This window comes from Musa acuminata, chromosome BXJ1-1, assembly GCF_036884655.1.
Source record: "Musa acuminata AAA Group cultivar baxijiao chromosome BXJ1-1, Cavendish_Baxijiao_AAA, whole genome shotgun sequence".
Classification (NCBI taxonomy): Eukaryota; Viridiplantae; Streptophyta; class Magnoliopsida; order Zingiberales; family Musaceae; genus Musa; species Musa acuminata.
The window spans coordinates 40,282,530-40,299,840 of record NC_088327.1 but is presented as its reverse complement, the minus strand read 5'-3'; the positions used below and the strand labels follow the sequence as shown (position 1 = coordinate 40,299,840).

The window sequence follows — 17,311 nt, the reverse complement described above, 5'->3', positions numbered from 1 at the left end:
GCATCAGCTGTGCAACTTCTCCATTTGCCAGATTGTAAATTACTAGCTCGAGAATTAATGACAGATTTCCTCCAAGAGAACTTTTTATCTTCTACAAAGTATACTTGCTGCTATATCTCTTCCCTTCTGCTTTAATGTGGACCATGTAATATCTCTCTTCCAGTAGCTTGATATTTGGTTCCTTTAATGTGGACCATGTAATATCTCTCTTCCATTAGCTTGATATTTGGTTCCCGAGGTTTTGTAGAAGGTAATGTTATTTATCTTAATTTTTAAAAGCATAATGCAAATCAAATCCAAAAGCTCATTGCACTTCAATCTATTTACACAGTGGGATCAAAAACAGAGAAAAGATGAAGTAGCATGGGACACATCAGAAAAGGCCAAAATACCATGGAATACAAGTAGGAGCAGAAAGCACATCAGAGAAGAAACAAAGCATGATGGGACACATCAGAAATGGCAAGGCAGCGATAGCAGAATCCACATTGAATTTTCTAGCCCGTTCTTGAGATTCATATGAATCTATTCTAATTTATTTAGCAGCTTTTCAGAATAAAATGGTGTACCAAAGAGGTAAGAGAAAGTCTGTAGATCATACATCATTTTGCTTTGGGCAAGAACAAGATTATAGGATTTGATGTATCTTCTTCATCTGAAAAATGAAATGCCAACAGACTCACCATATCAGACCTTTACATTTTCCACGAAAACAAAAAAAAAATGAGGTGCTGCTTTTTGTAGATATTTCTACAACAAGAGACTGTCATCAGTAAACATGATTCTTAATCAGAACTCGAATATTGCCTACAATGTCATCCACATAGTAGAACATCAAAACTGTTCCATTAGATACAGCACAATGGGTTTTCTATATCCCGTTTTCATCTAACCTTATATTCTGTAAGAAAGAATCACTAGCAGTTAATTATAGTACACAATGTACAAAATTCTCAGAAAACACACAATCTTATACAACCCTCATTCCCACTCAAAAGAGCAAGGAATGTGCCTCTCCCAGCATAAGCAATAACCTACTATCGACAGCCAGCCTTACAGAGCATTCGAACTTTGGAATACTCTAATGGCGGCCACTTTGTGTCCATCAATCAATTGATTGTGCCTGTCATCCACAATTATAATTATATATATATATATATATATATATATATATATATATATATATATATATATATATATAAAATCAAAAGTATATCATCTGATTCATCTAATAATCTTGATCTTGAATTATCCGCTTAGGAGGAAACTTATAGTGGAAAGAAAAATTACCGAGGATCCAACTCCGGGCTTGGTTGATGATGACAGTTGCAATCTCCTGGTCATGCAACAAATTGTCTTCTAAAACCAAAACATTTTGGGTAAAAGCTCAACTGTGGAAGTTCTTTAAGGGTAATTGGTACCTAAATCTCAGGAGTACTGGGTCCGCACAGCTTAGAATTTATTTCTCATCTGAAGCTTTGGTACCTGATCTCAGTTTTGAGATTGGCGCCAGGTGAGGAAACCACACATAATTTGTCATATAAGCATCACCAATGTTTTGAGACTGCCAGCTCATTGCTACCTGCAACTTTTCTTAAACCAGCTGCAACACTTTTATTCTTCCTGTGGAATTTGCAGCAATAACCATATCTGACTTCCCTCTCCAACAGACACTTGAGACAAACTGTCCATCATCATCGCTCGTCTCTTGTCCCGTATTTGGATCAATGGATCCAAACTTGTGAGAAGTCATTGGCATGGGAAATGTCTTATAGTAAGCATAAACCTGGAGGAAATTACAGAAAAGAAATTAGACAGCCAATTAGTAGAGTGTCTTATAGTAAGCAGAAGCCTGAACAACATTACAGACAGGACATTGGACAGCCAACTAGTAAAGAAAGAGAAGCACATAATATGTGATCAGGACGAATCAACGTAGAAACATATTCTTCTCCAAATTTTGCTGTGTTCTTGCGATCTACACCAACTGGCTGTTTGGTTTGCATTAAGTGAAAAGTCAAAAGTATTTTCACAGTTTGATTTACTTAAGGAGAAAGACTTAAGAAGTATATTCCCTCTATTCCGCCAATTTCCCCAAAAAAGACATCACCCTAAGAGGCCAAAGTCAAAATCAAGGAACTAACAAGTGTTGCCAGTTAAAAAATAATTTTACCTTTATGTTTTCTTTTATATAACACCAAATAGATCCATGTTGCTGATCCCAAATAGTTGGGACTTACGATTTTGTTATTGTTGTTGTTATATGTTTCCTTTACACCTATAATTACTAATAAGAGGTAATGTTGCCCTCCACTTCCAGGGAGGAAAATAATCCAATTACTTTCAGTTAAACAATCAGCAGAAGTTTTGATAAGAAAGAAGTGGAGGAAGTGCATCAAAAGAAAGTGAAGCCATATAAACAGAGGAAGTAAAAAAACTTGAGTTCGGCATAAGTGACTTCCATCTAAATTAACAAATGTACAAGATTCAGGAACTGAGAGCCTACTTTTAAGAAGTCTCTGCCTTTAGGTACAAATTTAAATTCCCTAACATCAAACAGCTCCTATGGGAAGAATATCAACATACATCACTATAATGGCTAATTGAGAGGGGCACCAGGGTCAGCAAATTTGGTGCTTTAGTTGATATTTCTTGCTAGGCTCTTTCACTCGAGATTCATCCTCCAGTTGGAATATCCATAAATAGGAGATAAGTGAATACAAAATCACATGTACAACTTCATATACAGTAGTAGTTCATGAACTTCATATACAGTAGTTCATGTATAGCTGGACAACTATTTGTGAAACCCTAATAACACATTTAAATCATACCTGTAATAAGTATATATTACAACATGTCAAATAAAAGCATGTCCAATATGCTGAACCAGAAAAAACAAGCTATCATAAGCAAATAACCTTTTTGTGATGCACAAAAATCATAATTAAGTAATCACCACATTTGAATGTGGGAATGGGATAATGAACTTCCAACAGTTAAACCAAAACCCTTTTCCAGGATGCACAAAGCATAGAGATTTGGAACTTCATATTTCTGAAATAAAAAATTATATATTCTCTCTTCTTGCTTAATAATATAGAACAATAAGGGGAAATTTTTCATAAGAAAAATGCAACCAAAATGCAACTTACTTCATTTGTCTCTGAACCACACAATATATACCCGTCACAAACAGACAAGCCAACAAAGTTCTGCAGAGAACATGATAAATATCAAATTGCAACTATGATCGTCATTGGTACATAGTGTTTTAGGCAGTTAAAGATGGAAATAATGATGAAGCATACCTTCTCATTTGTATGACCACTTAAAGTTAGGCTGCAAGCATTGGTGGATAAGCCACTTGGGTTTGTTCTCTTGAGATCCCAAAGCTTAAGGGTGTTGTCGGTCGATGCCGAAACAATTGTTTCCGAGTCTAAGAATTTCACGTAGCTGATGGCCTTTCCATGTCCAGACAGAGTACACCAGGGAATTCTAGTGTTCCTTAGATCATAACAGTAAATTTTGTAATCGGCAGAGCCAAAAGCCAAGAGATGAGACGAGTGTGAAAGCTGGACACAACACACATTGGCCACATTCCTGATAGTGTCAATAGAACCTTTCTGCCATATACAAATATAACATCAGTCGCTGCTAGAGTAAAACAAACACACAACACATTTTTGTAATTATCACATATTATGTGCTTACAGATATCTGTTTCTATACTTGATATTTTCAGTTAAGTTTTCAGATGCCTAATGCTTGGGTTCAGACATTTATTCAGAAAGCTTACTTCATTGATACTCCATATTTTCACAGTACAGTCATCACTTCCACTGGCCAACATAGTTGGATCCAAAACCGAGAAATTGACAGACCATGCTCGTCTTTTATGCTCAGCAAACTTTGTGAATCCTTGCCCGGTGCTTGCATCCCACAACTGCATGTAATGCCACAATCAAATCACATAGCCTTTGAAGAAAACTTAGAAAGGATTGCAAGTATAGTTTGACAGAAAGGAAATTCCATGATAATAGAAGTAGAGGATACAAACAAAGAACAAGAAACAGAGTGAGTACATGTCTGTCTACAGGACCAAAAATGCTGTGAGTATCAATAATTTCATACATACAAATAGCTTGGAATTTTCAAGGACAAGTTTATTCATCAATAACCTACCTTAGTAACAAACAAAGAATTTTTCTGCCAAAAAACAAAGCATTTTAAGGTTTTCTAAATGATGATAGCTTAATTTTGATCTGCAAAAATTGTGTGTTGACAAGGACAAGAACGTATAAACTGAGACACAACATATAGAGTTTCAGCAAATTTTGGTGCATAAATTATAAAATGTAGGGTCTTAGAATTGTTATAGGCTGAATGGATTAAAAGTTCAAATGCCAAACCAGACTGGTTCAGTAAAAAGGGTTGCTCAGTGCATAAGGCTCTCGCCAATCCAATGGTCCAGGCACTAAACTAAAAAACATGAGGGTCTAAGTTCCATAAAGTTTTAGGGTTTCGAACAAACATGAGAAGGGGGGTGACCAGAGAATATGAGGGGATGCAGAAGGGACTTTGTCGAAGCATAAGAAATAATATATACTGATTAATCATCACTTTTCCTTCTTTTTTGCTATCAGAACCTTATGGCAGTTAAATCCTCACTCTACAAGATCCTTAATATTATGAAAGCACTAAATTGTAAAACCTGTTTCGTAAAGTACAATTTAAGTGCACAGTCATGGAGCAGAACTCTGGCTAAACAAGTAAAGACTTCATGGAAGGGCACAAATGATACGTAACAGCCCTGATAGAATTGATGCTTAATCAAACCACTAGAATTTTTGCATTGTTGACTAATAAACCATTTTTTTCTTTGATACTAAATTATGTCCAACATTGCATACTTAGAGAAAACCATTATAAACAGATCATGAACCACTAGTAAGCTCAAGACAGAGAGCAAGATGATTAACACAAAATAGAACGAGACTAATCGATTCACAAAGCTAACAAAATTAACTTAAGCTTCAATGTTGTTTAAGTTTCCTAACATCAAAGATCAGTAAACTGATAATATTTGCTGTGTCCATGGTTAAAGCCCACATAATAGCTTATCAGCATGGAAACTAATGTCTAGAAATTTCAAAATGCATTGACTTTTGAAATTATGGCTTATCACATCACTATAGGATACAAGAAATGAAATGGAAAGAGATTTTAGCAAGAAGCCCCTGAAACCTGAAGCCCTAAATTCTAAATTGTAATCTCTATTTCCAAAATCTGAATCTCAGAACCCTCCTGAACTTGAAACCTTGAACCCTAAACCTTGAAGACCTTTTACCAACAGAAATGAGGAAGCATGAGACCTTAGTCATTTTCCTGATTGATACCTATTCGTTTTTCTGTAGTAATTATTCATGGATAAGAGAATCAGTAAGCAAAATGGAAAAAGAAAAGAAAATCCAAGATGGAACGATGGAACCATTATTTAAATTCTTTTACTAAGAGCAAAACTTAACCAAAGTCTTCACTCCCTTTTGGTGGCTCGGCTTCCCTATATATTTTCTCCCGTGTCTGTGTCCTGAAAGAGGATGGCAACCCTCTCCTTCCTCTCATCTCCTCTTTGTGGACTCCTTGCCTTCTCAGAAAGCTGTCAACTCTGCATGTTAGGCAAGACATATAGCCTCACACATCATGTATTTAGATGATCGGAATTTCAAAAGTCAAGGTTTTATCCTAGATGATTTCAGACTATGGGAAGACATGGTAGATCATACCAATGTCAATCCCTGTGGCCTTGAGAAGCCAATAACATAAGGGCCTTCGTTATCTTTGTTACTTTCAGCATGTGTCTCACTGATGGATGTCCTTTGTAAGGTATGGAGTCTCAGGAGGAATTCCTTGTGTCAGAAATGGAAGAGGGTGTTTATTATTTCAGATTATCGAGCAAAGGATGTGGCTCTTATTCCCAGAGAGGGCTTATGGACTATTAAACTGAAAGGTTTTAAATATTATAAGGTGGAAAAACAATTTTCAATAATTCTAGAGGGTAGAAGGAAATAGATCTGGAGCTAATGTATATTCAATTCCACCACCCTTGAGTATTGGTTATGAGAACTAATTATTAGTGGTTACCTTATTAACAGGGTCATTAGGTATGGATGACATGACCTCCGCCGAGCATAGACAACCTCCATTTTCCTTTGGGGTGGATTCATGGACCAAGGTGCAGTAATTAAAAGTGCATATTACATGACTAAGTAAAATTCATCTTTGAATGACTTCCATTTTCTAGGTCAGGCAGGGCTTCAGTCTTGAGCACCGAAGGTGCTTCTGAACACTGGCTACCCCAGGATGGAGAAATATCATCATTAATAATCACTCCAAGAACCTCAAATACTTGAAAATTCAGAAAATAGGGGAATTACTGACAATATAAAAATTTGTTATCTATTCAAGGAAAGCAAGAATTTGTAGATGGTCATTTTGTTTTATGATGACTGATTAATCCTCAAGCTATTCTGAGAATGCCCAAGGGACCTAGACCACCTTCCTAGAGTCCTGTTTGTGAAATTAACTTTCTAGAGGATATGAGCCAACGATTAAATGATTAGAATAAGCAAAGGAAAAAGAAGATAAAGAAAAGGAAAAAGGAAGCGGTAGAAGAAGAATGAAGAAGAGGGGGAGGAGGTAGAGGAGGCATACTAGAGTGAGCCGTCGAGCAGCAAACAATGGCAGTGCAACCTCCTGGCGAGCGTAAGGAGTCGAGGCATCCCAAACCCTAACCTCCTGGCGGGCATAAGGAGTCGAAGCATCCCAAACCCTAACCTACACACACACACACACACACACCAGACCACCGGTTGGTTTAGCAAACCTTAATCTCAGCACAAGCTGATGGGTTAATTTATGGGTCCAGTCTTCAAGAACTCCACCCAATAACACATAGGGTATGGTCCAGGTCAAGCATAAATTTCATGATAGCAATATTCAATCGAACCAGATCCGGATGTTTTCCCCAGAATATAAAGAAATAATGGCCTACTTGCTAACTCGAACCAAATAGATCAACCTGACACAACCTGACTCAAAACTTGTATGGATAGGATTAGGTTCAGGTAATTCATATTTGTTCTTATCATCCCACCAATATGAACCAACCTAACCACTGCCACACCTATGTATCTCCAAGTGTGAACCTTCTGATGACTAGCAAGTAGCACTGCAAAAAGAAACACATTCGGCGAACATTGAACTTGAAGTCCATATGCTTAAATACCTTTAAACTGCATTATTCATCCAAAGAAAGTAAACAAAACATATTATTTTCACAATTACAACACTCGACAGGATAGAAACATAATGCACCTCCAAAGCTTCTTCCTATATGTAAGTAATTCATTAATTTCATTATATTTCTGAACAAAACCAAAATTTAGCCCAAAAATATTGAGGCTCCAAGTGAGCAGCACATGGCCTAAAACAATAGTATAGACCTCTATTTTTTATTACACAAATTAGCATGATATGCAACAACACCTAATTAAACAGGATGGTTTTCATGGTTAATCATCAAAGCAGAAGAAGATGGTGGCAATGAAGAACAGAATTTAAAATACCACATGAAATTGGAATTGTTCTTAAAAAATAAAATAAAAAAAATCACAAGACATACGTTATCTGGTAATATGTAACTTTACTTGTATATAATTGACACCGAGAAATGACTTATGTAATAGTTTGCAGTTTGCACTTCAAAGCAGTGTTTTTAAAACTGTAATGTACCACCCGGTACGGGCGGTATCAATGATATAGCCCTGTATCGGATGATACGGGGCTGTACAGAGCGGTAACAGTCGGTTTCGACCATTACCGCTCGGTACAGGTCGGTAATGGTTGAAATCGATCGTTATCGTTCTGTACCGAGCGGTAATGATCGAAACCGACCGTTACCAGCTGTAACAATGCTCCAACGATCAAATTGACCGTTGGAGCCCTCCTCAAGGGTTTTTAATTTTGCTAAAACTATACTAAATATATATTTATTTCTAACTTAAAAACCCTATCTTAACTTTTTTTTTTCTATTTTTCAAGTAATTTCGGAGGGTTTGATATGTATTTTAGGTGTATTACTTGGTACGCAGTACCGTACTGAGCAAAGCTCGATACATCGGTATGGTACGGTATTCAAAACCTTCATTTAAAGTTTGGAAGATCTCAAATGAATTACTACAATAGATGTGAGCTTTTTTAACTTGAGGTCATAAGCAACACCAACTAGCAATTTAGCTAAGTCAAATGCAGCCATAGTAATTATGATGCAGTAGGATACGAGGATCTGACAACACCTTGCAATCATAATTACAATGAAATATAGAAATTGCTACAGCTTTATAAGCAAAAACAGTAAATAATTGCAAGTTCATCAGGAAACAGACCTGAACAATGCCTTCATAATCAGTTGAAGCTAAATAATTCTTTATATAATCATTCCAACATACACAGCTGAGCTTGGATCCACTAGTCATTTCAATCAGTGGGTAATGAACATCAACACTCTCATTTAAAAGAGCACCAAACTCGAAAATCTTAATTTTTTTTGATACTCCAGCTGCAGCAAAATAGTCTTCATCACGGTCAAAACTCAAAGAACAAATGACATTTGCAGAGTTGACGATGTCTAAATTCTTCAGACTTCCACAAACTTCAAATTTACTGTATTGAGCAAACTTGCATAAACCATCAAAAAAGGTTCCTAGATGATCAGTTGCTTCATCAGCATCATTCAGGAGCTGGGAGCATCTATCACGGATCTTGAGAACATCATAGTCAGAACGCATTGCAGCAATAAATTCAGGTGTTCCAATCCTCGAGCACCTGGAAAAGTATGCACTTTCAAGCTGATCAATGTTCCTCATTAACCTCTCCTCATACTTATTTGATTTGGATAGCGTGGATATTGCTCCAGCATTACCAACAGATTTTTCACTATAGTAAGTGCTGGATGATTCTATAAATTTTGATCGGAAACCTCTGTCATCAGAAAATAACTGTGTTTTTGATATGAGCCTTCGTTCAGCCTCCTCAATATCTGCCTTTAAATAACTAAGTTGTGCTTCTAGTTTTGAGGCCTGCATCTTTTTTTGTTCTTTCAAAGATAAGAGAAAGTGTAATAACAAATCTGCTTCTGCATCTTCCTCTTCAATCAAAGCCGATGAGTTATCTAATGATGGAAAATTTCTACGTTCACTTAACAGGTCACTTTGAATAATATCCCTGAACAGGTAAAGCCGCACTATCTTAGATCACATGAACTCATGATAAGGTATAGAATATATGAGACCTTGTATCAATGTGACATAATAACACATCTTTCTCAACTTAGATACCATGGTTAGATGTTATCAGCAAAGGATATCCAAAATTTAGATTAAGATTTGAAGTTTCAATCAAAACATATCCATCTTGAACAAGAGGGTTAGTTTGGTCAAGGCCAACCAGAAACAATCAGTCTCCGGCTTCAAGAAGAAACTGCTCAAACTACTGTTCATCAGGTGAATGGACAACAAATTTAGCATTTTGAACTAATAATGTGATGGAGATTTAATTTTCATTATCAGTGCAGGAGGGTCTGAATGGCAGGAAATCTCAGTGCCAGGAATAGGAAGGACCTTCCTGATGATATGAATATCTGTCTCTTTTCCTCTTTTCATTTTGTACAATCTATATGAGATTTCCTTTACTGAAAAAAATCAGTTAAGCATTTTCTACCTTTCTCACAAACCTATGCGAAAAAAAAAGCATTTTCCCTTTTGTTTATGCAGCAGGTGTACTTGCATGTACATTGACAGAGTTAGTATAAGATGAGAGAAAATGGAGAAGATATCTCATAAAAAAGTACAGAACAGAAACAAGATGTCTCAAAGTGTGTGAGTGTTGACTTCAAATGTTCCCACAGAGCAAAGGCTGGCCTCACCTTGACATTGGCCGAGAAGAAGGGTCAGGATGCAACAACCAAAGACAGAAGCCAGCTTCCTTGGGACTTTCTGACAAAAAGGTTCGTGGAAGAATCCGATGCTGTAAATCCAACATTGCGGCAGATTGCACTTCCCATGTTTCAAAACAGCATAATAGCTGAAATAAAAGAAGCAACACTTGTTTAATAATCATATATAGCCTGAAATAATAGCATCACTTTTTTAGATGCATACATTTGCATACATGGATATCATCAGCGTCAACAGATATGTATGTCTACAGATCACTGATCTACTTGTTCCCTGTAGTACTTCAACAAATAAATGGTATTCACAACTCCCATAGTGGCTCATTGTGCTTGATTGTCAACATGTACACCAGTTATGCTAACTACCAGATAGACCATGCTCGGTTAATGGCAAAGAATTGCAGCAGAATTTCCTCATTGCTGTACTCTAAAATTTTATGAAGTTTAAAACACCATACTGTCATAGACATGACAGTAAACAGGGTGTTCAATGTAATGCTTGTGCATGTCCGTGTCTTTCAGTTTTGTTTATGCTTTGCACAGCATGTAAAGGGCTTGCAGAAGGCTTGGCAGCCTCATTTTGATTGGCTTCTGCGACTGTTTCAAGCTTGTAAATGCAAGTTATGTGCAGTCACGTGCAGAGGCAAAACTGCCCAGAAACAGACCATCCAGACAACCATTTTGGGAGTTTTCTATCTCCGCATAGTGGTGCAGAGTGTTAACCAGCACAATACCCAAGAGCTACCCAAGTGGCACATGACTAGATGGACCTCTGGGATAGTGTCTAAGGCTAGCTGGTTCGCTGTTTTGTTTCGCAGTAGTGTCATGTGGGCACTTGTGGGAACTTTTAGCCGCGACGAACCACCTTGGATCTTTTGTCGCCCGACCATTCAGAACTTACAAAGTCTATGTTTATAATTTGCATTGCCTCTCAAGTGTTTAGTGAAATGACTATTTGTGGGATTCCGAGTTAAACGTTTTCCCTAACCTGTCTTCTTTCTTGTAGATCCACAAGGGATCGTAAGAGGTTTCGGGAAGGCTAACCCTTTCCGAACGGGCACGCAAAGGTGCCGCACGACCTAAGCAAAACCAGCTAAGTCCGTGACAATATGTTTCCCACTTATAAAAACCCATTGACCCCCTTGTGATGGAGCTCATGACTGATGGTAAAAAAGCTTAATGCACTCTACTGTTTGATGCAAATGGCCTAAGAGAGGTGACATCACAATGGATCAAGGTTTACAAGGGTGGAATCAGGTTCACGATGGGGCATCGTATTTGTTTTAAGGTAGATTGGTTAGATCAGAATCAATGGACTAACCGAATTTGGTGAATAACCAAAAGAATGGAGTTATTATTAAGGGTAAAAATAATTTATCTAACTATTAAATAAGATAGTCTAATTAGGATCTTAGAAAGCTTATTTAGCAAAAAAATTCTTTTCATGCCTAGATTTTTCCATTTCACCTCTCTTTATCACACTCCATTTAAAGACCTATTGCAAGGGACAACCTAGACACTAAAATACTAACCAACCAATAATAGGTAGTAAGCAACAACTAACCATAGGGTTCTAATGTGCAACAAGTGATGAAAAAAGTTTGAAGATTTCTTCTTGTTTCCTTCTATCCGAACCTTCTTGTCTCCTCATCTCTCATCTCCTCCAGCGCTCTCTCTCTCTCTCTCTCTCTCTCTCTCTCTCTCTCTGGGTTCTTCCTTTACTCCTACATCACATTCTCTCCTTTAATACCAGATGCATGGTTTGTAATACCGTATCGTACCGCTCGGTACGGGCGGTACATACTAGTCCGATAAAGGATCGGTATGGGCAATACATACTAGTCCGATAGAGGATCGGTATGAGTGGTACATTGGTACACCTTAGTGTATCATGTGTCGATACGCTCGGTACGTACTATTCCGACAGCTGATCGGTATACCGGTATGTTACAACATTCAAAACCTTGCCCAGATGTGTCAACCACAACCAAATTCTGACTCAAATAGATATCAATAGAAGTCCAAAATCAAACCATGTTAATAGTCTAAGATAGTGACAACGATGGACGTCTTGAGATTAATATATTGAATGGTTCAAATTTTGTGCAGTCAATAGTGAACCCATTCCTTCCCAAATACATTAACTTTTAATAGAGACATCATATTCCAATTATCCTAAATATCGGCTGAAAGCTGTCTTTGTGATATGCAGGTGATATCTCACCATTCTAAGTCCAAGGTAACCCAATGCAAGAAGCTCCTACCAATACAGGCTCACAGGTGACTTTCAGACAAATCTCACCAAACCAAGTCCCATTTTCTTTTCTTTTTCTTTTGTGAGTCAAAATATGTCCAAAGTCATTTCGTTTTTGAAGCACAGACAAATTTTCATATTTGATGGAGGCAGTCAAATGTAGATTTGTCTTTCTAATTCCTTGGCAAAAAGCTTAATTGTGTTTGTTCAAGGTTAACATTGCAAGTATCTAACCATTCAATGCACATAAACTTAAGTTAAAAAAGATCATACCCAGAACACAAGGCTCTCTCCAATGCAGGGTGCGGAAAGGTTAATGTATGCAGACTTACCTCTAAATATAGGGAGGGCTATTTTCAGGACTCGAACCATGATCTCCTATGTGATTTAGAGGCTGTTTTCATGACTTGAACTTTGGTCTCCTAGGTTGCAAAGGCTCACCCTCCATGAATATACTTAAGTTGCTTTAAAGAAAATGAATAACGATCTCATCAAATCATTGTACTCATGCCTGAAAAAACTTCACAGCCTTCCAAATAGCACCCATGTATATGGCCTTCCTTCGATGACATTAAGGTATCATGCTTCAAACTACTTGGAAATAACTGATAGGTAAAATAATAAACTAGGTACCAAAGAATGCAAATAACAATCATCATTTTACCAAAATCATCATTTACAGAATCACAAATCTTTTTCAAGTCTTTGGAAGGATTGAACTTGACCTGAACCAGACCAAAGCTTATTGAGAATACATTCAGCATCAGAGAGCTCATTTTCTTTAAAGAGGCTGTTGATTTCTGGCCCATGGTTTCTGAAACAAAATTAGTTTTTGACAGGTCGGCTAAAACACTACCACGATGGAAGGGACCCATTGGAAAAGGTGACAACTTCTTTATGAGAAATGGCATACATTCTTCGAGAGAAGCCTCTTGCTCTTTTTTTTTTTCTAGATTGCCACCACCCCACCACAAGGAAAAAAGAAAGAGAAAATTTTGTTATTGAGATTGAAATTTTGTGAATGATAAACTCAGGATTAAGTACCTCTAAAAATTTTCTTTTGAAAAGCTTCCTAAACTTTGATATTCTTATGTATCTCAAAACTTTTGGCTTCTCACTTACTGTATGTCAGTGATTGCAAAAGGCGCTCGGGCGCTCGCCTAGGCGCTCGGGCGAGGCGAGGCGAGGCCCGAGCGCCTCGCTAATGTCCCAGGCGGCGCGCTTCAAACAGGCGCCGCCTAGGCGCTTCGGGCGAGCGCCTGGGTAAACCAAGGCGACCGAACCAGAATTTTAGGTCTGGTTCGGTCCTAGTTCGATTGTTAGTTGGTTCAATCGAACCAACTAAACCGATATAACCCCAACCCTAACCCTAACCCTAACCCAACACTAACCTGCCGCCGCTCTCGATCCCGATCCCGATCGCGATCTCGTCGCTCGCTGCCGCTGCTCCCGTTGCCGCTGCTCGCCGCTGTCGCTGCTCGCGCCTCCCGCGAGCCCTCCCGCGAGCCTTCCCGCTGCTCGCGCCTCCCTCGAGCCCTCCCGCTGCACGCGCCTCCCGCGAGCCCTCCCGCGAGCCTTCCCGCTGCTCGCGCCTCCCTCGAGGCCTTCCGCTGCTCGCGCCTTCCGCTCCCTTTCCCTTTCCCGCTGTCGCCGCTCTAACCGACTAAACCGATATAACCCCAACCCTAACCCTAACCCAACACTAACCTGCCACCGCTCTCGATCCCGATCCCGATCGCGATCTCGTCGCTCGCTGCCGCTGCTCCCGTTGCCGCTGTCGCTGCTCGCGCCTCCCGCGAGCCCTCCCGCGAGCCTTCCCGCTGCTCGCGCCTCCCTCGAGCCCTCCCGCTGCACGCGCCTCCCGCGAGCCCTCCCGCGAGCCTTCCCGCTGCTCGCGCCTCCCTCGAGGCCTTCCGCTGCTCGCGCCTTCCGCTCCCTTTCCCTTTCCCGCTGTCGCCGCTCGCCGCTGCTTCCTCGTTTCTCCATCAGTTATAAATATAATTAATTATATTTATTAATTATATTATATATTTTTATATTTTAGCGCCTCGCTTCGCTCGGGCGAGCGCCTAGCGCCTCGGGCGTTTTTGGACCTTGGCACCTTTTGGCGCCTAGCGCTTTTTAAATCACTGCTGTATGTGGCTCAATATACTTCTATGAATGCCAATGATTGAGACTTGAAATCTGTGGGCCAAAAAATGCAAAAAAAAGCTAAGGGCTTTTTCTCTAACATTATGCCGTATGAAGCAAACTTGTCAAAAGAAGCAGATAATCAAACAAGAGAAATATTTGAAGACAAGAAAACCAAAGGTACCAAAGAGTGGTAATCATATGTTGCATAGAAAACAACTATGTACATCTCAGGTAGTAAATTGCAGATCACAGTGGAAGCAACATAATAATATAAGGAACAAAGAGCCACCACATAGGTAAAAAGCCTGATTCAGTAGCAAAGTCTCATACTAGATAAAAATGATTACTAAATACTTTTTAACATAGTCTTCTCTCACCTCAAAAAGAAAAACCCCAAGACTGTAGATATTTGATGCGGAGGAGCACATATAATCATTTATCTCCTCAGGGCTAGTATAACACTTCTCCTCCAATTTCACCAGCTCAGATATGGATTGCTGGCTGATAGAACTAGATATACCTGGACTGCAATTCTCGTTATGACCTTTATGCCATTTCTCCAATTTCACTGCCCTGAAAGCACTGCCAGTAGTTCCTGCTCTAAAACTATCAGCTTCCTTTTCTTCACCTCGATCATCTCCTACAGAACCACCCGTAAAAGGATATGTGTGATGCTCATTACTGTCACTATTATGATCACGAAATTTCTGAAGCTTCAGAACCGTAACTTCATGAGTCTCCTTGTCCTGGTCTGTACACCTCTTTCTTTTTGACTGATGATCCAGATGGTGAATATCTTGCATTACTAAATCTGGTAACTCCATCTGGCTCTGAGGAACAAAGGACCCAATGTACTTAACCTGATTGGAGGGATACTTGATAAAGTATGATGGCCGTAAATACTGCAAAACAAGAAGTTGGGAGTGACAGATGTCAACAAAATCCAGGATCTGCTCAAATATATGCATGCGCTCAGCCTTATTTATCTTGTGGCGCTTAGGTTTAAGCCATTCCCTCAAGGTAATTCCTTCGCTATAGGGATTTGAAGTTCCTAAATGTTTGAAAGATATAGAATCCACTTTACAACTAGGACTATGTGAAGATTTAAAAGTCACGTTCAGATTGGCATTAGGCTTTTCAATATTTTGACGAGAGATCACAACACCAGGCTCATCACGATTTTCTTGATGGTTATATACAACTCCCTTACCCTTCAATGTAGTCTTGACCAAATATTGTTGAAATCCAGATGCGGAGAGAACCTTAGTCCGGATTGCAGCAGGAGATTTTGTTGTAGTAGTACTTGGGATGATATGCTTGTCAATCTTAGACACATGCTCAGGGAACCTAGAATCTTTTGGCTCTGACTGTGTGGCTAGACTAGGCCTCTGTGTGCCCGACGGAGGCAGAAACCTGTTATCCACATCATCATTATGACCCATCGACAAGGACTTCCTGGTTGCTGTGTCCCTCGATTTTCCTGCATGTCTTGTGAAATTCTGCCATAGGCCCATCCGGACTGATGTTTTCTCCCCACTACTTGTGCTACTGCCCAGAGACAAATTAGGATTCTTATAGTTATTCAGAGTCAGCTCTTCCACCATTTCTCCTTGGTTGCTCAAAGAGTGAGCGTCTGAGCTATGTGGTTCAGGCCCAGAATGTGCATGTGGATCGCAATTTAAGCTCCCTCCAGCCATACGTTCAAGAAACATCTCTGGTGTCTGCAGCCAGGTGAAGTGCTCGGCCCATTCTGCATCCTGTGAGACAAGTGGCGCGTGTGTTTCTGCGGCATTGTTGGGGCTTGGCTGCTCCGGTGGTTGATCATTCTCTGTTTTTTTAATATGAGGAGCATCGACCGAGCTCTCAAATGTCTCATTTACTTCAGCTGGCCCTTCCATGACTAGCGAAAGCGTTCCTCAACATCAGGGACGAGGCAAATTTTGTGAACCGATCAATCTGATAACTACCGCCAAAAGATCCACATCTGTATCAAAAACTCAGAGCTCCACTGAAATCCCTGCATCAATTTTTGTAATGCAGGTAGATCGTAAGTCTAACGGTGCTAACTCCATCAAAACGGAATTGAAAAGAAATCGCAAATCCCTTCAAACCATCAGGTACGGTAGAGACTATCGACACAAAAAGGCGACTCTAGGGCTCAATCAGGAGCGAAAAATTCCAATTTTCCCCTATAAGAAGAGAAAAAAATACCATTCTGTAGAAGATCCAACGGAAACCAATGGGATAAAAACGATTGAGTACCGAAAGTTCCACCTAATAACCAATTACGCAAGCAAAGATTGGTCTTGACGGAGCCAATCGCGAGGAAACTCGATTAGAATAAGAGAAAAAGGGGATCACAGAGGGAAAGGTAAAAACAAACAAACCAAAGAGAAAGGAGGTGCGGCGCGCCGGCTACGAGTCGATCGAGGGCGGAAATCCACGGAGAGGACCGGGTAGCAGGAGATGGGCAAGTGGTTGGTCGTGAGAACCGAGGGAAAGGAAGGAATCAGTGCGGAGCAAGTGGCCGATGGGAGAACCCTAAAACTTCCGAAAGCGGAAAGAAGCAGAGGTAGGCATCATTGTCGAGAAGCCACTTGGAACGGGATCTGCGGCTCTCCCTGGCTTCGACGAAGGCTTTTGTGGGTAGGAATGGGAGGAGTACATGTTTGTCGTCCTACCCACTCGATTACTTTAATATTCTCCAAAATTAATGAGAATCGCGATCGACCCATCCGAACGCATTAATTTGAGGTTAATTTTCGAAAAAAATATTTTTTATGTTTTATAATTTCTCATATAGCAGCATCCTAACAAAATTTTTCTTTGATTTTTAATAAATTTTAAAATTATCTTTATTTTTTTTTGGGAATTATCTTCGTCTTCGTTTTGTACTGTTGCACGCAACC

General features: G+C 39.5%; 1 protein-coding gene across 4 annotated transcripts; it reads right to left on the bottom strand.

Moving 5' to 3' along the window:
* Positions 1–764: 764 nt before the first annotated feature.
* Positions 765–17,072, bottom strand: LOC135678920 (protein SPA1-RELATED 4-like). 4 transcript variants are annotated; one of them, XM_065192180.1, is made up of 11 exons: positions 16,790–17,070; positions 14,780–16,419; positions 9,986–10,143; positions 8,448–9,285; positions 6,715–6,837; positions 3,800–3,946; positions 3,312–3,626; positions 3,156–3,215; positions 1,422–1,786; positions 1,291–1,336; positions 765–1,123 (listed from the first exon to the last, which is right to left on the bottom strand). In XM_065192180.1, the coding sequence occupies exons 2-9, from the start codon at positions 16,298–16,300 to the stop codon at positions 1,595–1,597; spliced, it is 3,354 nt and encodes a 1,117-aa protein (XP_065048252.1). In that variant the 5' UTR covers positions 16,301–16,419; positions 16,790–17,070; the 3' UTR covers positions 765–1,123; positions 1,291–1,336; positions 1,422–1,594. The 4 variants fall into 4 exon arrangements, with proteins under 4 accessions (XP_065048252.1, XP_065048247.1, XP_065048258.1 ...); XM_065192175.1 differs by having other exon boundaries at positions 1,291–1,786; XM_065192186.1 differs by lacking the exon at positions 6,715–6,837 and having other exon boundaries at positions 1,291–1,786.
* Positions 17,073–17,311: the final 239 nt, after the last annotated feature.

What these genes read in the sequence shown, in the direction of transcription:
- LOC135678920 (XM_065192175.1), bottom strand. Translation starts at nt 16,300, where the DNA reads ATGGAAGGGCCAGCTGAAGTAAATGAGACATTTGAGAGCTCGGTCGAT. An exon ending in TTGGGGTTTTTCTTTTTGAG is followed by an intron (nt 10,144 to 14,779) that starts GTGAGAGAAGAC and finishes CTTTTATTTCAG; the next exon opens with CTATTATGCTGTTTTGAAAC. An exon ending in ATTATGAAGGCATTGTTCAG is followed by an intron (nt 6,838 to 8,447) that starts GTCTGTTTCCTG and finishes GTGTGTGTGTAG; the next exon opens with GTTAGGGTTTGGGATGCTTC.